Raw genomic sequence first — 24422 nt, forward strand, 5'->3', positions numbered from 1 at the left:
CCAGTCACGAATGTTAGCGCGTATGCGCGGCCAGACATAGCGTTCAGTGACCAGGTGTTGCGTAGCTCTTACGCCTGGATGGCAGATGGAGTGGAGGGTGTCAAAAACAGCACGACGCAGCTGTAAAGGAACATAGATACGAGTGCAGTTGTGTGAAACATCGCACCAGAGCGTAACGTCGTCGTCGGGAAAGTTGACTTGTTCCAGTCGGAGGGAAGTAGAGTATCGGAGTCGTGGAAGCTCATCGTCTAATGCCTGTGCCTCCGCGAGCGAAGACAATGAAAGGTCGGTGGTGCCTGTCGTGGCATTGATGGTAATACGACTGAGAGCGTCCGCTGCACTGTTAAAACTGCCTTTTACATAACGTATGTCTGTGGTGAATTCGGCAATGAAAGCAAGGTGCCGAAGTTCTCTAGGAGTGTGCGTGGCACTGCAGGAACGTAAAGCCGAAACAAGTGGCTTGTGGTCGGTAAGAATGGCAAATTGTCGCCCTTCAAGGAAGTACCTGAAATGCTTCACCGCAAGGTAGGCCGCGAGGAGCTCCCGTCCGAAAGTACTGTATCGGCGCTCAGTGTCGCGTAGCTTGCGGGAGAAGAAGGAAATTGGAGCCCATGCACCATTGATCCATTGATGAAGAGCGGCTCCAACTGCTTCTGAAGAAGCGTCCACCATGAGGCTAGTGGGAGCAGTTGGTGAAGGGTGATGCAGGAGGGTGGCCTGGGCGAGTTTGGTCTTAACGGCGGCAAAAGCTTGATCCGCGACCGTGTCCCAGGGAAGTGCGGCTGACTCGGCTTGAGAAGTCGAGAGTAGTGCTTCCAGAGACTGCAGCAGTGTAGAGCATGTAGGGATGAAGCGGCGATAAAAATTGACGAGTCCGAGAAAACGTCGCAGACTACGTATGGACGTGGGAGGCGGGTACTCGAGGATAGCTTGAACCTTGTCAGGTAGAGGAGTGATGCCATCTTTAGTGATCTGATGTCCGAGGAATGCTATCTCCGAGACTCCAAACTGACACTTTTCTACATTGATGACAAGGTCGTAATCACGCAGTCGAGTGAAAAGCTCACGTAGATGTGCCTTGTGCGTTTCAGCGTCCTTGCTGGCAACGAGAAGATCGTCGATATAGGCGAAACAAAACGGCAAGCCTCTTGTGACTTCGTCTATAAAACGCTGAAATGTCTGAGCTGCGTTTCTCAAACCGAAGGGCATTCGTAAATACTCATAGAGCCCAAATGGGGTAATTATTGCAGTTTTGGGAATGTCAGAAGGCTCAACGGGGATCTGGTGATAAGCTTTCACGAGATCAATCTTCGAGTATACTGTTGTGCCGGTTAAAAAGGCAGTACAGTCCTGAATATTGGGTAACGGGTATCGATCTGGAACGGTGACTGCATTGAGAGCCCGATAATCACCACAGGGCCGCCAGTCATTGTTCTTCTTGGGAACCATGTGTAGCGCCGACGACCACGAGCTTGATGACGGACGAATGATCTGCAGCTGTAACATATGCTCAAACTCGTTGCGAGCAATGCGAAGTTTATCAGGGCCAAGTCGGCGAGGGCGGCAGTGAACCGGTGGGCCCGTGGTTACGATGCAGTGGGTCACAGTGTGCTTGGGGGTCTTATCCATTGGAGACTGCGTTGTAATCTCCGGAAACTCGTTGAGCAGAGCTGTATATGGTGACGTAGGCGGTTTCACGAAAGTGGGGTTTAGGGCCGTAGCGCGTGACAGAAAACCATTGACCGATAAGCCGGTATAGCTATCCACCAGGCGACAGCGGTTCATATCTACGAGCAGATGAAAATGCCTTAAGAAATCGGCGCCTAAGATTGCGTAGCGTACGTCTGCTATCCAAAATAACCACTGCAGTTTCCTCTTGAGACCGAGATCAAGGGTCAGAGACTTCTGTCCGTAAGTTGCGATGACCGAAGAATTGATCGCTTGTAAAGGAGTTGACTTCTCGCGGAGACGCCGGTCAGTTTTGGACGCTGGAATTATGCTAACTTCTGCTCCAGTGTCCACCAGCAAGCGAAGACCTGTGGTTCTGTCGGTGATGTGGAAGAGGCGGCTTGATGCTTGGCCTTGATCGCCCGCCGCTGTTATTGACGATCGGCCGGAGCGTTTCCCATGCGCCATGAGCAGGGTGGCACACATCTGCGAGCCGCGGCACGAAAACGCCGGTGATAGTAGCATGTGTTCCGCGGTGAAAAGCGGTGCTCGGGCTGGTGGCGGGGCCGTTGCGGAGCAGGCGACGTGAGAGATGGTCGGTATGGACGAGGCTGGTCATTTAAGTTGCGAATGCTCAGCAATTGCAGACGCAAGTTGGCGACTTCAGCTGCGAGATCTTTTACCGTTTCTCGAAGGGAATCTGCTTCGGAAATCGGAGAGGTGTGGGCAGCGTTTATGACTGCCGGAGCAACGTCCATCATGTCATCGGCCATTTCTGCCAGCTCCGACAGCGTCTTATCCTGAGCTGGGACAAGAGCCATTCGCACGGTAGGTGGAAGACGCTGTAGAAACAACTCACGTAGTATGGATGTTTCTAAGCCGTCCGGCTGGTCCCCAAGCAGGTGCTGCAGGTGACGTAGAAACTGTGTGGGACGGCGGTCCCCGAGCTCTTCGTTGCACAGAAGTTGCTGAATGCGCCGATGCTTAGGCGGAACGAGTCGGTGAAGAAGAGCCTGTTTGACTGTCGTATATGGAGTGTCACCAGGCGGGCCCACGAGGATGTCGCGTATTTCGGCCATTGCCTGTGGCGGCAACGCTTCAACGAGGAGCTCATGCTTGCGAACTTCTGACGTGATGCGATGAATGCGGAACTTGTTCTCGACTTGAATGAACCATAAGGAGGGATCGGCAAGCCACAGCTGTGGTAGCGTTATGGTAGTAGTACCTCCAACAACGCCCGAAGAGGGTACATGGCCGGGTGCAGCGGCAGCGGTACCAGGGCTGAGGCCGTCGAGATGCTCACGCTGCTCCATGGAAGGTCGCGTTCGTAGTCCGGGTCACCAATAAATATAGCACACTGAAACGCGGTTCCGAAAACACAGCGCGGTTTATTATTGTATCTCCGCCATTGTTCCAACTACTTCTTCTTTCTCCACAGCAGACTACCCACTACCAGTTTATGTCCCAAGTGTGTCGTGCCAGAAGAAGAAGAAAAGTATGCCACAATTGTATGTACATTCGACCGATATTAGAATTCGGCTGCGTTTTGTTTTCTGGTGCTCCAGCCTACAAAGTTCGACCACTGGTTCTTTTAGAACGTGAATCATTACGATTATGCCTTGGGCTTCCTAAATTTGTCGCAAACAATATTTTATACGAAGAATCACGACTGCCCTCTCTTATCAAAAGGTTTCATATTCTAACAGTACGAACATTCTTAAAAATTTATGCGTCTCCACAGAGGAGGTCACAGTATGTTTTCATTAATCAGCCGGCCTCATTCTTTAACCGCCAATGGTCTAGATTACGCTGCCCCCAAGTCATTTTTACACAAAGACTTTTGGACCCATTAAAAGTTCACCTCTATGAAGTACTTATACTCAGCACTGTAGAAACGATTAGGATTGAATTTGACGACATATATCCACAGAATGCTAAACAGTTGCCATATCGATATCTAAACGGCATTTTGGAAGATCATTTGGCCAATCTGGAAACAAACATTGTGATAGCGACTGATGCTTCCGTTTGCGAAGAAAAGGCAGGGGTGGGAATCGCATCATTCTCTCTAGATTGGTCTTTCTCAATTCGGTTACCTGACTATACACCTATTTTCCAGGCTGAATTGCTGGCTATAGTCTTAGCATTGCGTAAATTGCCTCAGTGCCTGTCGGAAGCGGTTATTCTAACTGACTGCCTCTCTGTCTGTTCTTCCTTAAGAGCACCAAATTTGTCAAGTACCTTAGAGACATTCTATTCGCTAATTCCAAGACACTTACGGCTTATCCGATTAGTGTGGGTACCTGGCCACAAAGGTTTGATACTCAATGAATATGCGGATTCACTTGCAGTATCATCCCTCGATGGCCCTGTTATGTCTATTTTGCCGACGTCGGCATATGTCACTGCAGCGAGATTTGAAAAGCTTACAAGGTCCAATCACTTCGACAAATCTCCGGTGTTTTCATCAGACTTCCCGCAACTGAAGTTTCCTTGGAAGAGCAGATGGTGTTCCTCTAGAAAGGAAGAAATCTCAGTTACAAGGTTACGATGTCGAGTCCCCCCACTGAACTTTTACCTTCACAGGTCTGGTCTGGCTCAGTCACCTTTATGCCTTCACTGCATGGAGAGTGAATCTCTGGATCACTTCTTTTTGACGTGCCGCAGGTTTAAAATCCAAAGGAAAAGACTACTAGAAGATCCCCTTCGAAAGATGGGATTAAATTTGTCACTTCCGGTGGTTCTTTCATTTGGTGCTACCGTACTTGGTTTTAGCCACAGGAGTGTTTTCGACGCTGTATGCAATTTCCTACGAGAGACTAAAAGATTTGAATGTTAGGGGTAACATAGCTCAGTTTATTTTTAGAGCGTTTCTTTCTCTAATCACAGTTGTATATATAGGTACTTTTGGCCCTTTTTCTTTCGTTTCGTTTTTCCCCTTTAAGCTTTATGAAGTTGTACTGGTGATGTGTAACGCATAAAATGTTAATCTTTAAAACCGTTTCTTTCAAGAAGCGAATCCAATCTTTGAGAAAGGCACCGTCCGATTCATGGCCTATCCCCCTAAGTGGGTTGCGCCAAGTGTCTGAGGAACAACAACAACAACAACAGTTGGGCCAGCGTTGACGAAACGGCCGCCGAGGAGAGCGGCCACGAGGACGGTCAAGACGTCGGGAAGGAAGACCGCCCCGAGGCGCGCAAAGGGTCACAGGGAGAGCGGAAGCTGAGCCTTAAGGGGAGGACCGGGCCGGCAGCCAGTACCGCTGCGCACAGCCCTTGGTGGAACAAGACAGGAGACGACGACGTGCCGCGCGGCCGGGAGGCCCCGCAGCCCGCAAACGACCAGTCCGTCAGCGGCTCAGTCGAGCAAGAGAAGTCCAGAAAAGCGCCAGGAGAAGGAGACGCGCCGAAACCCACCGAACCGTCCATTTCCAGTCGGAAGCAACCGCGACCCGAGCCGGCGCCGCAACATGGCGGCGCCGCGCAACAGCATAGCCGGGAGGGAGCTCAACATGGCGTCCAACATGGCGAAGCAGGAGGGAAGACAAGCCGAGGAGAGGAGACGGCGGCGGCTGTGTTGGAGGCCCAGAAACCTGCAGGAACACCGTCGTCAGACGAGCTTGAGCCCGGTGAGCTCGTTATCGACGAGAGCGCACCGACATCTCCAGAATCCCCGAAGCGTACTCAGCAGCAACCGTTGTCGATGCCGGCAGGCGTCGGCCGAGGGCGGAACAGCCGGAGCCGAGAGACTGAGGCCGCCCGCGGTGGAACTCTCTTCCAGTCGCTCAGGCCCTCGGGCCCGGGCGCGCACAAGGCTGACGGGGAGCGCCCTCAACGCAGCGTCAAAAAGGTGCGACGTGACTCCGCGGGGCGCCTGCGAAGCCGCACGTCGGGCAGCGAGCACGAGGAGGTGACGTCAAAACAGCGTCCAAGCCAGCGGCCGGCGGCCGACGACCTGGACACAGACAGCGACTTCTTCTGATAGGTGGGTGCGTTTCATGTTTTCCCCCAACGCCCTGTGTCTTCAAGGCTGTCCTCGCCAACGAGGCGCCGTAGACTGACTGAACATCTCCAGCAATATGCCTATGAAACTTTCGAATAATTGTCACGCGGGGTTTTCGCCCCGGCAGAAATGTTAGGTCGCGCAATGTCTGTGAACGTCTCCAGGACGTGCAAGAGGCGAGTGGTAACAAGGTTAAGCGCTGTCAATGCACTATGCATCATAGTCTGTGAACATGTGTCCGCCCCCCCCTTTTTTTTTCTTTTTTTTTTTTAATAGTACTGATGTCTTGTGCGGTTCAAATGCCGAACAAATGTACTGTACCTCATTTTCCGCGCCGTGAGTGTGCCGCTGTTTCACGTCGGTTTAGTGCCGACAAAAGTTCTTACCGGGTGACGCGGTGCGCGTGGCATCTTACATCTGTCCTGTCAAGGCGTGCAACGTGTTTATTGCACTTTGGTATTTATTACCATTAGATACGCCATTATTTAGTTATCAAGGAGCATGAAGGGCTTCATGCGCCCACCTTTCCGAGAATGTGTCCTGTGATATGAGTGCACAGCTGAGCAATGCTACCGCAAGCGATCTGTCAGAATTGGCACGGTAGCGTGCCCGCGATACCAAGCAACGTGAAGTCCGCGCCAAATGGGCGCCAGGTTGGTTTTTTTTTTATAATCAGAAACAATTTGTCACACAGGGCATTGCTCAGTCGTGCACAAAGATCAATCAATGGAATTATTCTTGTGTCGCGTGAAAGTGAAAATGTCATGTATCCCACGTGTCATGCGCCGGAGCGGTCACCTGCCTTTTAGGTGGTGACGATAGGCAGTTGGCCGATTCTGCTGCGCACAAGTTTGTGCATTTCGCAGTGCAAGCTGTATTTGACTGCGCCATAAGGTTAACGTCATGTTAGCAGTGATGGAGTGGACGAGTTCCCGATACCGGGCACGTGTTTTTATTTGTTTGTTTGTTTCATCTTGAGGGACTTATGATAGCGATATATTCGCCCGGGAACGACATATATCAAGTTGGGCATGCAGCTCGAGAAACCTGGCAAGAGTAGATGGCCACAGTTTTTTTTTTTTTTTTTTTCATCTACGGGGATCAAATAGTAGAGAAGTGCAAGCGCAATATGCGCGTTTCTGTCCTTATGTCCACAGTTGGGCTGCCATACAGTGAAGTGGCATACTGCCCAAACATGAGTGTCTGATGCATTATGTCCGGTTTTTACTTTCTGAGAATAGGGTATTCTCGCCAGTATAATGGTATCTCATGCACGACGGCCCCACAAGAAGCGTGACTAGTCTCCCCTACCAGGTGTCTACGGGGGCCTACCGTAAACTGTGAGTGAGATACTTGTTGCATTTCGTTTGCCTAGGTTCCACTCGTAGTCCAACCAATTCGTGTTCTCGCATCGCTTAGTGAAGAAGCTGTCACTCGGCAATCTTGTTGTGTTTACATGGTTTCTAGAATAGCATAGGCACATAAATTAGGGGCAGCAGGAAAAAAAAAAACCGCCCCGTCCATTTCTGTCGCTCGATAAATGTAAATGTCTCTAAAAATAGTCACATGGAATGTCCGGGGCTTGCGCACCCCACAGAAACAAAAGTTGGTAGCTAGAACAGCCAGAAAGTTGCAGTGCGACATTTTATGCCTGCAGGAGACGAACATAGATACCTTAAGCAAAGCCAGGGAACTCGAAAAGCAGTTCTCAGCCCGCGGGTTTTTCTCATTTCCCACACACCTAGCGTGTGGCACAGCCATAATAGTCTTCAATTGGTCTCTCCTTAACGGGGGCCATTTCACCTTCGACCCAGATGGTCGAATGGTAGCGTTCGACTTTGAGTTTCAGGCGGAGCAGTTTAGACTCATTAGCATATACGCGCCGGTAAAAAGTCATGCCATGGCAGGCTTTTACAGGCAACTGAACCCGATGCTCCTGGAAAGGAAGCACTTAATCTTAATAGGGGACTTCAATTGCGTTTTGAATAATTTAAATGATAGAATAGGCCCGGGTAGAGAAAAACAAGACAAGTATAGTCTAGAACTAAGGAAAATAGTAGAACAATTCAACCTCGCAGACGCTTATGTACTGCGCCACGGGCAGATCTTCCAGCATACTTGGTCGCGTACCGGTACGCAGGCGCGCCTGGACCGCGCATATGTGACACCGTCACTACACTCAGCAGTCGTGGACTGTCAGGCGGTTGATCCACCCTCGTACGCTCTGGGCATCTCTGACCACAGGCCGGTGGTAGTGAGTTTAGAGGTTAAAGACAGGTCGCCATACCGCCATCCGTGGCGAGTCGACAATAGACTCTTTAGTGACGAGACGGCGAGGGCCAGCCTACGCAACCGTCTGGCAGCCTCTATAGGCGGCCATAGTTGGGACGCTCTCAAGCAGGCGTGGCGTGACATCTGTACCGACGAGGGAAAAAAGTTGAAACATCGTTACTCTGGTCTGGTGAGAGCAACGCTTCAGCGCATCCGGATAGTCGAAAGAGGGGAACCCACCTCTCTACTTATGAAGACCTACGCTAATGACTTAAAGTTAAGATTAGCACGACTAAGGACGCTGACGTCCACCACGGCTAGCTCTTACCAGGCCAGACATCTACCCAGTTCTCACCCAGAGGTGCTTAATTATGTCAACAGTACCCGAGTCGGTCGGATGGAAGACCGTGGCAACCTGAGCAAACAGGACATACCTAGGTTTTGTGCACATTTTGAAAGCATGGGGATGAGTGAATTACATCTCGATTTGGATTCGCTCTTAAATCATCCGTTTCTAAGCAATCTCCCACAGCTCTCCCCCGAGGAGTATTGCAGTTTAGTTGCCCCCATAACCCTGGAAGAATTAACGATAGCAATGCGTCACCTCCACAGAGGTTCCGCACCGGGAAACGATGGTTTAACTGTTGAATTTTACAGTGCATTCTGGGATGTCATAGGACCCACCCTGTGTGAGGTCTTTAATGTATTCACGAGTAGGCACACGCTGCCACAGTCATTTAAGAGCGGCAGGATCATCCTGCTTCCAAAGACGCAAGAACGTCTCGAGGACCCCCGCAACTGGCGTCCGATTACTTTACTAGGTACAGATTACAAAATGTTAACCACCGTTTTAACCCTGCGTCTACAGGGAGTCATGCCCTCGCTTATCACGTCTTGGCAGTCGTGCTCAGTGGTGGGCCGTAATGTCCAGACCCTGAACATGCTTAACAGGGATATCATAGATTACACGAGACAGAGACAAGCGAGGGGATGGCTCACCTCCCTGGACCAGGCACAGGCCTTTGATAGGGTAGAGCATAAGTTTATATTCGCCACCCTGCTGGCATTCGGTTTTCCTAGACAATTTGTATATCTCATAATGGAACTGTACAATGACATAAATAGTGACCTGTCCATAAATAATGAAACCGTAGCCTCTTTTCCAGTGACGAGAGGCGTGAGACAGGGATGTCCCCTTTCCCCCCTGTTGTTCGCGCTGACGATAGAACCCTTCCTGATCCAAGTAGAAAAACACCCAAGTGTCCTTGGGTTGCAGACTCCAGGCAGCGGTACAGTTAAAGTAGCAGCTTACGCAGATGATATAACGATATACCATAGAGACGAGGACAGCCTCGCTGCCGTCCTCAAGGTTTTTTCTCTGTACGCTGAGCTCTCCGGAGCAAAACTTAATTTACACAAGTGTAAATCCTTATGTCTTCATAGGTCTCCGTTAACAAGTCTTCACGGCATCGCTGTGGTAGATAGCGTGTGCATTCTAGGGATCAGCTACAGGGCCAGTGGTGCGACCAGCGAGAGCTGGGAGGAAGAGGTGAAGGAGCTAAAACAGCAGATCACCAGGGCCCTAGAGTTTAACTTCCCGTATTATGTACGCCGGTACTTACTCATGGGCATCTTTACAGGTCGCCTCTGGTTCTTGTCAAATTCATTAGTTATGCCCTATCAGGTCGCACGTAAGGTAAAGTCTCAGTTTATAAAGTTTTTCTGGAACTCAAAGACCCCTCTGGTCAAATACGAACAGTTAGGCTTGCCTCGCGAGAGGGGCGGATGGAATATCCCTTCGGCCGTCGTCTTGGCAGACACCTACGCTCTGAAAACGACCCTCAGGGTTTTGCAGTTACCTGAGGAGCACCCCGCCAGGAAACTGGCAACGTACTTCCTAGGAGTCCAGAGCCGTCTGTTTTTACAGACGCAGCCATCGGGGCCGAAGGCGATAAACCCGACGCCCTTCTACAGGCATGTGATCGGAATATACAAGCGCATTGCCCAACTGAACCTGGACACTCCTCTCCTGGAGTGCCGAAATACAGAACTAGCACAGGAGTTATTGGTCAATTCTGGTTGCGAGGCTAAAAACCCCGGGTTCCCGTGGGTCTTGCTGACCCCCAGCTGGCTGCCAGGCAGCATTCAGGATGTGGTGTGGCGTTTCGGGTGGTCCGTCTTGCCTACGGCGGACCGGATGTACAAGTGGCATTACGTTCGTTCGGAGCAGTGCGTGCACTGCAAGAAACACGAAAATAACAAACACGCGTTGATAACGTGCCGCGTTGCCAAGATTTTCTGGTCCCTCGTGGACAAGGCGTACCACCCGTTGGGTATAGAAAGGTTCGTTAAAAGAGACAGGTGCCCCAACGGCGCACTGGCACGACTAGTGTTGGCCGCCGGGATGTTTACACTGTGGGAAAACAGGGGATTAGCAGTCAAGCAGACAAAGGCTCGCCAAAATCAGTGGCCGCTGCTGATGCGAATGTACAATATTGTTTTGGATCACTTGGACACAGAATTTTTCCTCTTGGGCGAGGAAGAATTCTTGAAACGCTGGTCATGTGCATTTGTTAAAATTGTCAACAACAGAGTTACGCTCACTTGTGGCCCCATACAGGGTCTACGAACAACATAAATCCCACTGCCATGTCTTGTGGTGTGATGAGTGCTAAAACATTGACTGTGACAATGTGAAATATTGTGTGTGACTTTATTGTGGAACCTGTGCCGATGTAACCCAGTGTCAAATCGATTGTGGAACCGTACTTTGTGTGGAACCAGTGCCTTGTACTTTATTGTGGAACCTGTGCCGATGTAACCCAGTGTCAAATCGATTGTGGAACCGTACTTTGTGTGGAACCAGTGCCTTGTACTTATAGAGGAAAAATAAAAATTCCCTTTTCGCCCCTAAAACAGGTCTGTTTTTTTATGTAGCGGCCGTGACAGGGCTATCGCGTTCTACTCCTTAAGGCGAAGCTCAAGCGTCCTCCAAGTTATAGTTGGCGAGATTCGCAAACTCGGTGAGCGATATGCGCGCTACTTTTTGCTAAGCTTTGTCAACTTACTGCCTGTTACGGTAGTTGAGATACGTGTCGTCTGCAGCGAGTTTCGTCAGATTGTTTCCCCCTTCAGATGTAGCGACGAAGGCGCCGGAGAAGACGCCGGTGGGAGGAGCTATCGCGTACTCGGCAAGACGGTGGCGCCCTCTCTTGGGCGGCGTGGGTGTCAGCCACATGGTTCCGAAGCGTTTTTAGCGATTTTAAGTGAATTATTGCAATTACATTTTGGTTATGTGTTAATTAAAATATTCTATACCTTGTTCGTTCATTTTACCCGGTTTTCAGCATAGCTGGCCTGTTTAGGCCTGTATTGAGCACTTGATTGTGAGTGTCATCACGCCACATGACACGCACGGACGACAAGCCGTGTCCCTAAAGTGATACGCACTTAGAAGTGAATCGGCCATCCCTAAGCGATAGCGTTCCTCGCTGCAGATCGCCGTGCTCGCTCTGCCTTTGGCGTTGCAGGCGGCTTGGGCGCCATCTAGTCAATCGTCTTCCAACGTTTGGTTTCCGAACGGTCACGTACGTGCATGCCCTCGAAAACGACGTTAAGCCGCTTTTTAGATGCGAAGTATCTTATGGCGGAGTTCAATCCGGTGGTGGTGTGCGGCGTGACCACCCTTACTGCGCATGCGCATACCCTCTCCCCCTCCCCTCGCCCCGTTCCCTCTCCACTTTCCCTCTCCCCTCCCCCTTTCCACTCTTCCTCTGAAACGCGGGCTAGACATGCCGAAATTCTTTCCTGCGCAACTCCACGATGAGCACCAGCGCATGCGCGTCCACTCCCCCTCTCTCTCCTCTCCTACGCTGTCCCCTTCTCGCAAGCCTGCCGACCGCGTTCCCCGCTCGCCCTGTGAGAATTAGCGGCCAAGCTAGAGAGAAGACAAGACGCGCGTAGTGTTCCTCTTCGCGTTCCACGACGCGAGGTCGGTAGCATGCCCAAAGAACGCCAACGGAACGCGATCGTGCAAGTGCTCCGGCTTCGCATCGCCTCATGGTCCCCTTTAGCGGGAAATGGTGTAATTTCTGCCACGGCTTTCTGGCGAAAGCGGGTTCTCGCAATGAGCCGACTAAAGCTCTCTCATTAGAACAGAGACGACTACGGTAGAGTAGTAAAACACATCAGGTATCGAAGCCCTTGGCAAAAAATTCGGCAGATCCCACGCATTGTGAGAATCAATTTAATGAGAAGCTGTCAGCCAGTAGCAGCTTATGCCTGATTTTTCCCTTTGAGCGAAGCGTGCGAGGTGGTTCGACGTCTTCGTGTAAATTGAGTAGTTCAGCGCATATCGTTTGCTTATGTGTAAAGGGTAGCTTACGGTTCGACGTAACGTCGGCACTCAGGTTAGATAGAGCAGGGACATTAGTTTCATCGCCACGAAGTGCACGCTACGGGGCGATGATGTGCATATCATAGGTAGCGTAGCGGTCGTGAGCGTATTCGCGCTACGCTTGAGGAGTATGTAATGTTTGTACATTGATATAAAAGCGGATAGCCGGCACTGCCACCCCGATAGCGTTGTCCGGACATGACTTTGTACGGGGTGTTTTTCTTGAACAATTTCGAGCGCTGGCGTGACTCTGTGGTAGAACACTTGACTGCCGTGCAGAATGCGTGGCTTCTATTACGGCTCGAGCCGTGATTTTTATTTTTTGCTTCTATCGGGACATTTAACCCATCGCCAACCCCGCCGATTTTGGCACTACATTTCCTGTTGCACGGGCTCCTTCGCACTGTCGGGTTAAGATTTCCAAAGTCGGGGTTGATATAGACTGTGTGTCACCTGTGGCGCATACCCGCACACTATGGGAGCGGTTTGCGGGCGTGTGGCGCTCGTGACAGCTGGAAAGGATTTCGTGACTTTTGAACGAGGAAACAGTGCTAGAACAGGACGAAGACGAGAGGCCACAAACAGCGCCGTGTTTGTGGCTTGTGGCCTCTCGCCTTCGTCCTGTTTTAGCGCTGTTTCGTTCAAAAATCAGTATGTACCAACTAGTACCAACCAGCCCAATTTAAGACGCTAATACAGATTTCATGACGTACGCGACAGAGAAGTCACGTTGTTCATGTCATGACTTGAGAATCGTGTTCGTCATACGTTCGCGTAGGCGGCTATATAGAGAGAACCGGGAAAAGTGCCTTTGGTTCGCTATGAAATGATTTACGCTATTGTTTAGTGTTTTACTATGAGCGCTGTTTGCAGCTGTCCAGGGTTCGAGTTCGGTATTGACGGAGTGGTACTGTCGATGGAGCCAAGTATGTAAGGACACACGTAGCTTAAGTCATCCCGAAAAGCACCCGCGCTTGATCTGGTTATGTTGCAAGAGTTCGGCTGCCTATCCAAATAGCTTTGCTTGTGAACTGCACAATAATAAGTTCTGTGAAATAAAAAGTAAGTTTGCATGTTATCCTTTAACAAACGGCTCCGATGTAATGAAAATGCTTGAAATTGCTGCCGATTTAACGTCTGCTATGAATTCTTCACCAAGCAAGTGGCAGGTTCCACCAAATAAACAAAGGTATGCCGATCACGGAGGTAGTGCAAAACCAGATGAAGCGCAGAAAGCTTGCAATGCCTCCGATCTTTGAGACGGTGCAAAACCACGTTAGGTGAAGAAAGCTTTCGAAGAGGCAGAGGGAGGATCGATACATCGACTCAGTAGAAAAAAAAGAAGATGGCTTTCGCCTTCGAGTCGTCTTAGGCGAATGCATCAGGGACCCTGAGAGTTTTTGCTAGCGAGGTGTCACGACTATGAGCCGAAAACGACCGCGTCGTGATGGTGTGTGGTTTCTTTGTTGGAACGCAGGCGATGCGTTCCACAAGACGTCGTCCTCCGTGGCCGACCAGCAGGCAGCCGTTGAGGGCCTGCTTCGACGCCTTGTGCCCCAGTGGGAGTCCCAAATCACGCTGCACGTCTTTCAGGGAGCCAAGGAACAGCGAGAGGACATGTTCGTGGTGCGTGTGTAAACCTGCTTGTCACTCTGTAGCAGTCCGCAATGATTGTGCGTCGATATTTAAAAGGGTTCTCTGTCACCACGCATGCCCGCCATCGAAATCATTGGTAACGCACTGGAGCTTGCACAACGCTTTCGACGGAGCGCGTGATCGTAACTATTTTTAACGGCGGAGCAGTTTAACCTCGAAGAAACTTCGTTAGTCGTGTAGAACAACTATCGTCATCGTGAACGCAATAACTCAGCCGCCACGCGCTCTCTTCTTCCTCTTCTTCATCTTCTGCGTCGCACCCAGAACGCGTGCCCAGATTCATCCGGCATGGGATGCAGTAACACGGATGGACGAGAGGACGAGTGCACAGAGAGAGAAAGAGAGATAGAAAGAAAGAAAGAGAAGGAAAGAAATAGAGAGAAGGAAAGGGAATAAAGACAGAAAAAAATTCAAAGACGAAGAGAAAGAAAGAAAGAATGAGAGAGAATCAAAGAAAGATAAAAAAATAGAAATAGAGAGACAGAGAGATAGAAAGAAAAATGAAGCGACAGATAGAGAAAGAGAAAGAAAGGGAAGAATGAGAAAAATAGAAAGAGGGAGAAATAGAGAGAGAAAGAAAAAATAGAAATAAACAGAGAAAGAAAAGAGGTAGAAAAACAGAGAGAAAGAGAAAGAAAGAAAGGAAAAATAAGAAACATTGAGGAGGACTATGAGGTGGGTTAGTTGGTGTTCTTATCATCTTCAAAAGTGCACTTGTTAACAAGACACCGGGTGTCAGTTTACGCTCGACGTCTTGTGACCTGCGGTTTTTATTCGTCCCGTTTCTGTGTTAACTAAGCGCACTTTTGGAGATGAAAGAGAAACGAGGAAGGCCGCCCAGCTTTGCAGTTCTTTCAGGCTTGGCACCACTAATGAGAAGCTTCATTACTTTTCCCCTCAACTGGATTCGCTTGGTAACGGCGACAGGAAGGAAGGAGAAGGAGAGAAAGGAAAGGCAGGGATGTTAACCAGTCTAGAAGGACCGGTATGCTACCCTACACTGGGGGAAGGGATGGGGAAATTTAGTATGGTTTCAGAGGGCGAGCTAGCTTCACTCTCGACATTGACACCCTCTACCATTAACCCGACTAGCGAACGCAAGCGACATTCCCGTCCGTGCTTTCTGGGCGCTGAGTGACAGCGTCTCGATTACGTCGCCATCGAGCCGCGCCTTCTACCTTTTCTCCTTTATTTATTTATTATTATTTTTTTTTTGTTGCGTGCTCAACTTATCGTGTAATGCCGAAGGGTGTACTCATTGGGGTTTTTTTGTTGATGATTATATGCAGGAAACAGCGCTATAACACGGCGCGAAACGAAAGACCACAGACCACTGCGCACTGGTGTGAACGATAGAAGGGGAATGTAAGGGCTCGTTTTAAGTGCGTGTCACTTTAGGGGCCCCGCTTGTCGTCTATCCACTGTCTTGTGTAGCATGGTCACGCAGTGGTCAACACAGGCCTAAAACAAGGCTAACAACGCTCAAAGGAAGCGCAGAACAAACTATCAAGGTCTAAATAGTGTAAGCTACAGAAATAACCAAGAATGAATTGCAATAATTTACATAAGATCACGGAAAACGCTTCTGACACATCCGGCTGATACCCGCGCCACGCAAGAGAGGGCGCCACCACTTCGGCAAGCGCGCGATTGCCAATGGAATCGCTGGGTTGCCCGTGTTTCGCGGTAGAGTAGCTGCATTACGCGCAGGATTTAGAACTACATCAGGGCCTACACAAGAACGACATAAGCTCAGGATTTAGTGCGGGTTTTAGAATTACACCAATTTACTGATGAAGACCACGCCTACCAGTGTGATGCCACGAGCTCCGCTGTCTAACCGGCCTCTGCGAGGTTAATTCAGTGAACCTGCTTCAGTTTCTTTCTTTGCAAACTAAGCAAAACTCAAGAGTGTTGCACACTCGCCGCCATGGCTACGGGCGGCGCTAGTTGACTGACACTCCCTGGTATGCATGCACATAAATACCCGATAAAGTGGGCGCGGGGACGACTGCCGCCTTAGCTCAATTTGTAGAGCATCGGACGCGTTATTCGAAGGTTGCAGGTTCGGTTCCTGCCGGCGTCTTTTCGTTCACTTTAATTTCTTCGCATTTGTATCATAATTACTACAAACTACGACCCCTATACTTTCCTTGACTTGATTTTCTGTTGGTCCTCCTTGCGCACAGCACAGTGTTCTTACGTTTCGTCCCGTCTTATAGCGCTGTTTCCTGCATACTCTGGTGGAAGTCTTGGAAGTTCTAAACGCGAAAACTTTAGGAAAGTCACGGGATGTGATCGGTGACGTTGCGAGCAGTGCTTGTGACATGGAGGCTTCTATGCATGCGACCTTGATTCCCCGACAGGAAGCGTCACTCTTTCGAGGGTAAAGCCTCCACGGGCATTTGTTTGAGACGCCGGGTTATTGTTTCTTTTTTCGTGCTAGGCTCAATAAATATTTGTAGCATGAAGCACTGACAGCTAGGCGAGTTGGTACTGATTCATTGCAGTACGAGGATTGAGGGCACAAGGAAAGAAAGGACTGTTTGATATCTTGCGTCCTTTTTCCTCGTATATAGTATTTTTTTTTTCAAGTACGTTTAACACGCTGCATAGATGATAGTGAGAACATAGCCTATATACACCGCACTTCTCTGTTTGCAACGCTTCAGGTTTGTGAAGAGCTCTTTGGTGACCTAATCACACCGGGGCAAATAACTGGCCAGTACTTCTCACTTTTGCACAATAAGATATACTGTCGGTCGGAATGACACACTGGACAGCCAGTAAACTTTGCGGAAACGTATATTTAGAAAGCGCCCAAGGGTTCGAGTATTGCAGTTGAGTCGTACTGCGGTATATATATTATGAAACTGCATTAAACATTGTGATATCACCGTAAATGTAAATCTGCTGTTCTGCACTACGCAGCGTTCACGTATTGTTCTCATCATATATATCCATGTTTGCCTAATTTATGATTGACATATTGGTAAACGGGCCAGGAAACGTTTCAACCTGTTGACTTGCGATCCCAGCCGATTTTGAAGGCAGTATATATACGATGTGGCAGAAACACAACAGGTACAATATCGGGCTCTCGCGCTGGGTCCCATATCTTCTGTCCCCATTGTCCGCCGTGCGCTATTATCTTTGTTTTTTTTTTACTGAATATGTCCGAAACGAGGCGAGATAGCGAGATAGGAACCTAATCTACCGCAGCGTGTCCGATAAGAGCAGTAAACGCTGCGCCTTAAAAATGTTTATCGAGATAGCACTGGGGCTTCATGTGAAAAACAAATGTTTCACAGAGCTGCAGTTTCGATAACCAAAGTGAACAGCATCAGCACGCCGAGAAAAAGAAATATAAAAAGGAAAGGGAGGCCGGGGGTCATTTCATTGGCGAGGTAACTTAATGCTGAATTCGTTAGTTCCTTGCGTGAAATTTATATTTTCGTCATTTCTATCGTTTATTCATATTCATTTTATTTGTTCATCTTTCATTCGTTCGATATTTTGTTGTCCTTTTTTTTTGAAACTCACGCACGTTTTTCCCGCGCTTTTTGCCTTAACTGAGGATTCTAATGCATACGCATTAAAACTGGACACAGACGCAATATATATATGTGAAATGACGCAGCGTTTATTCGTGTTGTTGAGGTGGCCGCACTGATAAACATTGTTTTTGTTTCTGCATAGACTCTGAAGAAGGGTCTCGTGATAATAGTCGATCCTGAGCGGGGTTCCCCATCAGGTGGGGGGGGGGGGGGCAATTTTTTATCGTAGCCCCCCGTGCGCACGCCTTGCTCGTGATCGCGTGGCCTCGACACGTGATAGGCCTTTTTCCCGGAGAATATCCCATAAGTTGTCGTCGTCAGCGAAAAGCTTGGCCTGTCCTGTCTACATTTCCCTTTGCTGACAAACGATTGCGCTATTTCTGCCTTATTAGAATGAACCACATAACCCGGCAAGGCATATCACTCAGGTTGGGCGTTGTGTCATGTTTGGTTCAGCGTCACGTCTGTGTTTTATTCTGTCGTCCTTGTTCATTGCGCTGGGAAGCGTAGAATAGTCCAGCAGAAAATTTTAATAAGCTTCGCTCCCTCCTGCATCGATACAGCGTGCGTGCAACAATGGAGCGTCTCGGAATTATCTCTGAAAATGCCCATTGTATCCTATTTGCTACACTGAATACTATCATGTCACAAAATACTGATTAACGTGTGTAAAACTTAGCGGAGTGCTTGTTGTTACATTTTTGATATGATGGCAATGAAATGCCAATGATAAAATGCCCTTTCATCTGCGTTCCACAATGTAATTCGCGGCCAGGCTGGCCGCTTTTGTCAACGGGGGAAATTAGTGTAGGCATTAATTGGACTTCATCTTCCTCATCTGTAAGTAACCATCATCAGTCATTGGCTCGGGCGTCTTCTTCGTCGGCGCCATCTTGCCTTTGGCGTAATAAAGCGTCGGCTGAACCGCTTTATTTCAATATTTCAATAAAGCGTTTACTTATTAAATCATTTCTACGCTAACTAGGTTGTAGCTCGATTAGCAGTTAACCATTTCTTTTCTGCAAATGTACTCTTCACGTTCAGGAAAGAAAAGATGCATATTTTGCATTAATTTTTCTTAGGAAAAGCTGTTTGTGAACATTGCCGGGATGTGCATTGTGAAGCAAGCGCCTACTGAAAAAATTACATATTCGCATTACTCATACAAACCAAAAGTTGTAACGGGTTTTTGGGGCCATGCGCGATCTTAAAAAAAGCGTTCTCGCTTGTTTATTTCCTGCCCACTGAGCAGGTGGAGACGTTCAACAACAGCCTGTCGATAACGGGATCGAGCGGCGTCGCGGTGGCCACGGGCCTTTACTACTACCTCAAGAAGTTCTGCAACGTTCACGTGTCCTGGTCAGGCTCGCAGACGAAGACTGCCACGGGCAAGCCGCCTCTGGTTCCCGAGCCAATCGTCATCAAGCTCAATGGCCGGTGAGTTCAACTGATTTGCTTGCCCTAGCCGGATTGTGCGTCTATAATCCATCAATGTCTGTTCTATGCTTATTACAAAGAGGACATGGTCAGCCTAGAGATATGGTTAGCTGGGCGGCCACTGTAGGTGGGATCTCGAATGAATAAACCGCGCAAAAGAACGAGGACGAACAGAAGAAACAACAGACCACAGCGCTGTGGTCTGTTGTTTCTTCTGTTCGTCCTCGTTCTTTTGCGCGGTTTATTCATTCGAGATGGAATCACACCAACTTGCCCAGTTAAACGTTCTAATGTAGGTGGGATGTTGGTTAATTTCGACATGGCCCTTACAAAAATAGATTTAGACAGTCTATAGACTGTCTAAATCTATTTTTGTAAAGGGGTGGAAAGCAGTAGCCGAACTTACATTTTCTTTGCGTGAAATGAGCGCAGCTCCTCAGGAATCGAAGGGAATGACGACGGATTTGCCTTTGTAAATTGCTTCACTGTTAGCATATTCGGTAACTTCGAACCGTAGTCGTCTCGAATACGGCGCGGGAAAAAAAAATGTCAAGAGGTGGTAGACCTGTGGGTGACAGCAAATACGAGGACAAAAACATTCCGCTCCGGTGCACGCTGCTAGCGTCATCTAGCGGTTCTAACTATGCATGAGTGGCGCATCGACTCAGATACATTGGAAACGTACAACTTCTACAAAAGCAAGTCGCTGCTTTCTTCGTACAAAATTGTAAGTCGTTTTGTAAAGACTGCGTGGAAGCTTCGCCGCATAGGTCACCACAACGACGCGTGAAATGGATGTCATTGGTGTAGTATCGAAGTCACACAACCTAATTTCGGCAAGTCGGCAACGCAATGAAATTGAAAGCGTGCAACGCTTACGTTGTGCGAAACTTACAATGCCGGCTTCGTAGGTGCAACATCGAAGTCGGCCGATAGTTCAGAAGAAGTCTTGCTATATAGCATGTCGATGCGTGCATGTGCGATCTCTCTGAGATGAACTTAGCGTGCGCCAATCCGAATGGTCGAGGATGCTACTTGTTCTTAGCATGATGTACCACAAGAGAAAAAAAACTGCAGTGGCTTAGCTCGGCTATGCCAGGATATACGTAGCGTTAGCAAAGGTTCAGCTGATTATTCTGAGCTTTCCGATTGTCTAGAATTAGCTTGATTGTCATGCTTACTGCTGCGCGCGAATCATGCTTACTGCTGGCGAATAGCTGCGCGCGCCATGGCTACAACGTCACCCCTCTCGAATGCGCAGAGCAGCAGCGGCGAGTCGCGCGCGCCGGCGCCAGTCTGTCTGCCCGGCTACGACGCCACTCCTCCCGCTCTCCGCCACCAGCAGCGGCGAGCCGCGCGCGGCGATGGCGGAGAGCGCGTGAGATGCCGGCTACGCACTGATTCTCGCGCATGCGCAGCACGGATCATGAGGATCCACGCGAAATCGGCTCCGGCTAGGCTCAAGTGTAGCTAACGCTACAAAAATTGCACAGCACAGCACCCATAGTACTCGCACCAACGAACGGGTTCGGCTGCGTACGAGACTGATCATACTGTCATCAATGCCTTTGCACTTTCTGCCTCATCTCTGAAGGTGAAATGAACTAAAACAAGGCAGATTATAAGTCCATAATTCGAAACATGTATACCTGACGCAAGGAAGCCTGTCCTCGCGCTGTTCCGTACATACATGTTTATTCAACGATAAAGATCGATAAAGAGGCCAATAAAGTCAGCAAAACTGATTTCCCTCGCCCCCCATGCTCACACTACAAGCAGATCGACTGTTTTTGACGAAAACGCTATACAAACCGTCTCGCTAGGAATAATTTAGCCATATATGCGAGGGCTTTAGTCCATTAAAAAAAAAATTGGCTGCGTCTTTCCAAATCACTGCAGTTTCCGCTACTATCAAAACGTGTGCACGGCCAGTTACTCCACGGTCTGGTGGAACTGGACCCGCTGGGAGCAGGAAATCGACTGGATGGCGCTGAACGGTATCAACCTGCCGCTGGCCTTCACGGGCCAAGAGGAGATATGGAAGAGGGTGAGTATTCCTCGGAGACGGGACGACGGGGCCGTCGTTGTTGTATTCGGTGTACCGCGGGCCAGAGGTAGGCCTAAGCGACAGGTCATCCTGATGCAACAAAGTAGATGAGTAGGCTAGATGCTTTTTTTCTTTGCTTTCCGTATCACTAGTAGTCAACCATGGCTTTGACGGATGTTAGGTTGTATGAGGTTACATAAGTAACTTCACTAACATAAATACCACGCTGTCCTGGCTGTCAGTTTCCAGGAGTGGCCTGCCGGAGCAAAACTTGTACAAATGCAACGCCCGAAAGTCAAAGCACGGGACAGTGATAGCAATGTATTGGACAACTACATACGACTGCTTCAGAAAGTAACTGGAACACAGATACTATATAGTTAACTTGAAATTGCACAAGCTTCTGAAACGAGGTAGCAGTGCGCGAAAAAAAAAGAAGAAACACTGTTAGGAATGTATACCGATTACGTAATGAACAACTTCGCATCAATACATTCAACTGTCTTTCTGGCAAAGGATTCCATTTTGTGACGTGTGCGAAACAAACGAGATTTTTAACGCATGTGAATTACGATATTACTCCTTAAGTTCTCTTTCAAAGGAGGGGAGCGGGATGTGCCTGGGTCACCATGTAATTGACTCGATGTGGTTGCAATTGTCAGTGTCTTGCTTTACACATAGTCTGTCATTGCGCCGTCACGTCTGTAATAGCTCTAGCTTTGTCTGTTTATAAGAAAAATAGGCGCTATGAAATGCGTAGTCCGTGAAAATTATGCAGGCATGTAATTGCCCTTCTTGGGATGCTTTCGATAGATTTCTTCATGTTGAAGTTGCTAGGAGGGTCCCTCAGAGCGTTGAAGAACATTCTATACATCATAGGTTCATGCGCTGGTGGCGTCTGCTTTTTATGTTTCTTGTGCCTCTGTATTTCCTGTGCTGTTGTCATATTAGTGCGGCGAACTTACCTGAAGAACCCGTTTCAGTACACATAACGTATTCATATTAATTGGGAACCTGTATTCACGGCGTTCCTCAGATTGCAACTGTAGAAAATGCGCCCTAAACCACCAAGAGGTCCAAATTTAGTTGCGGTGTTGCTGTCGTGCACGAGTCTGCGACAAGCATGTATCCGCGAAAAATTTTTTCAAACGGCGCCGTAATAGCGGAGTTACATGTGTTTGATGATCCAAAAGCGTCCCTCGCACGTTTCGCTCTTTCCTTCGATACGCTCCATTCGTCGGCTCGCCTCTCCTCCGAGTGCTCCTCTTCGCCGTGCGAGGAGGAAGAGCAAGGCGCGCACGTACCTGCGAGCAGACAAACTGGTTCTTGCCGTTGCTGACATGACCAGATGCTCGTGGTGACGTCACGACCAACGCTGGGGAAATCGAAAGGCCCGGGAGGAGCACGGGATTGGTTCTTATTTATTTTGCGGCCTGCCCGCCGCTCGTAGCGCTGTCGCGCTTGGCATTGCTGGTCGTGACGGCATTCTGTACACGATACTCGTGTTTACTTGAAGTGTTAAAAAAATGTCGGAAGTGGTTTAGGGACCCTTTAACGAATGTCGAGCCATATTTTCCCTGGAACATGCGTACGCAAACACTTGGCAGCCTCACATGTTATCGTTATGAAATCACTTCATCTTCCATCGCACGATCACGCAGTCACCCATAAAGTGATGTCTTGTTTGATGGGCTGACGTTATGTGACATAGAAAGCGAGCTTGAGCAAAATGTTTCCATAAGTGGTGCGCGGATTACCACACCGCGAAGAGAAGCAAAGGAAATAGGCCAGTGGTCGAAGCGATATTTATGTGTGTTTTTCTTATCGAGGCTGGGGAGGTGTTGTTCAGTCGCAGCTTTCGGGTGATATAGTTTTCGGCAGGGCTTTTACATCAACAAAGGCGTTTTCAGCGGCGTATTGTTGCTGCATGCAGGTCTGAGTGCCACTATCTCAAACAATGGTCGCATTGGCTTTGTCACGTTCTTGTTCTTTACCTGTGCCTCTGTCATGTTTACTTGAAAATGTATACGTTCTGCGGCTGAAATGAGGTCATAAAGTTCCATTCCTGCCAGGGGTGTAGCAAGAAATTTTCGGGGGATAGGGGGTCAACCAACCTTTATTTATGTTCGTGTTTCTATGTATATACAAGCAGATTTCAAACATTTCAGGAGTTCAACATCCCCCCCCCCTTCCGTTGGGTACGCCAATGACTCCTGCTAAAAGCGATGGTCTCCTTTCATTATTACTTTTTTTCTTTGCGAAAGACGAATTCGAAAAATACTCGTGTGCTGATGTTGGTGCATTCCAAGTGAACTGAGATGACCGCGACACTATGTATGCATGCCTCGACGATAGCCAGATTGGGACTCTGTCAAGAGGGGCCTCGTAGACTAACACTATTGCTTGAAGATATAGCATTTATGCCTGCGACGATTACTCAGTACATAAAAGGTCGTGCTACCGATCAAGACGCCGTGGGTTCGAATCACGGCCTCATTCCGCCGTGGACGGAATTTGACTCCGTGTGTGAACATGAATTTGTGTTTTATCGTGGTCTATAATGCAAAATGGCAGATGATGAACTAAAAAAGAAATGCTGCGGAGTGTCAAACTAAGAACAATGCAGTGTACTACCAAGATTGAGTCGTTTAGTTTCGAAGCGTGTATTGGGCTAGTAAATCTAGGTATCTTTCTCAGTCTTTCAAGATTTTTCAGTCATCACAAAATCAGCCATTCCTTGTTAACATTGTGCTAAAATGACTTGGAAAATGGAAAGTTAACTTTTTCGTGGGGGGAGGGGGGGCAGGGGGGGGGGCACCTTTTTGATCTGAAGTGTGGGCCGGGCAGGCAGATATAGTCGAGTGTCATTTTGGGCTCTGTATGCCACGGGAAAAAAGTGGGGGGGGGGGGGGGGGGGCGGTGTGCCACCTCCTGGCTACGTCACTGACTACCATTTAAAGTTGAGTTGACGGAACGAAAATGATGATGATTTCTCTGTTTAATGATTGGTCATTGTAAATTCTTATGCGTATAGTACACATTTTGAACAGGCTTGTTTAAAATTAGGCAGTTGTTTTGACGTCAGAGTGGCGCAAGACCGATTTTAAGTAGTCTTAGTTCACTTCAGTTGCGATTATATCGACGGCCTTTTACTACGACGAAGTATTCTATACTTCACGTGAGTGAAGTTCGCCGTCATTTTTTTCCTTTAGTTTTACGGTGGTCGAGAACTTCCAGCGTTTCTCTTGCAGACATTCTTGAAACTTGGCGTGAAGCAGGCAGAGATCGATGCATTCTTTTCTGGCCCTGCATTCCTGGCATGGTAAGTGACGTGGACAATTTGGAAGCCTTGTACTTAACACTAGACGCAGTTTTTCACGTCTATAG

The 24422-nt window shown here is 48.7% G+C and overlaps 1 protein-coding gene across 1 annotated transcript in view; it reads left to right on the top strand.

The window, feature by feature from the left end:
* The first annotated feature begins 5815 nt into the window (after nt 1-5815).
* Nucleotides 5816-24422, top strand: part of LOC119405483 (alpha-N-acetylglucosaminidase) — a 37842-nt gene continuing 19235 nt past the window's right edge. Inside the window, exons 1-6 of the mRNA XM_049419420.1 lie at nt 5816-5847; nt 9386-10275; nt 13816-13964; nt 18804-18988; nt 20888-21035; nt 24287-24357. Coding sequence (XP_049275377.1) covers nt 5816-5847; nt 9386-10275; nt 13816-13964; nt 18804-18988; nt 20888-21035; nt 24287-24357 — 1475 coding nt within the window. The remainder of the gene's footprint in view (nt 5848-9385; nt 10276-13815; nt 13965-18803; nt 18989-20887; nt 21036-24286; nt 24358-24422) is intronic.

This window comes from Rhipicephalus sanguineus, chromosome 9 (assembly GCF_013339695.2).
Source record: "Rhipicephalus sanguineus isolate Rsan-2018 chromosome 9, BIME_Rsan_1.4, whole genome shotgun sequence".
In the NCBI taxonomy this organism is placed as follows: domain Eukaryota; kingdom Metazoa; phylum Arthropoda; class Arachnida; order Ixodida; family Ixodidae; genus Rhipicephalus; species Rhipicephalus sanguineus.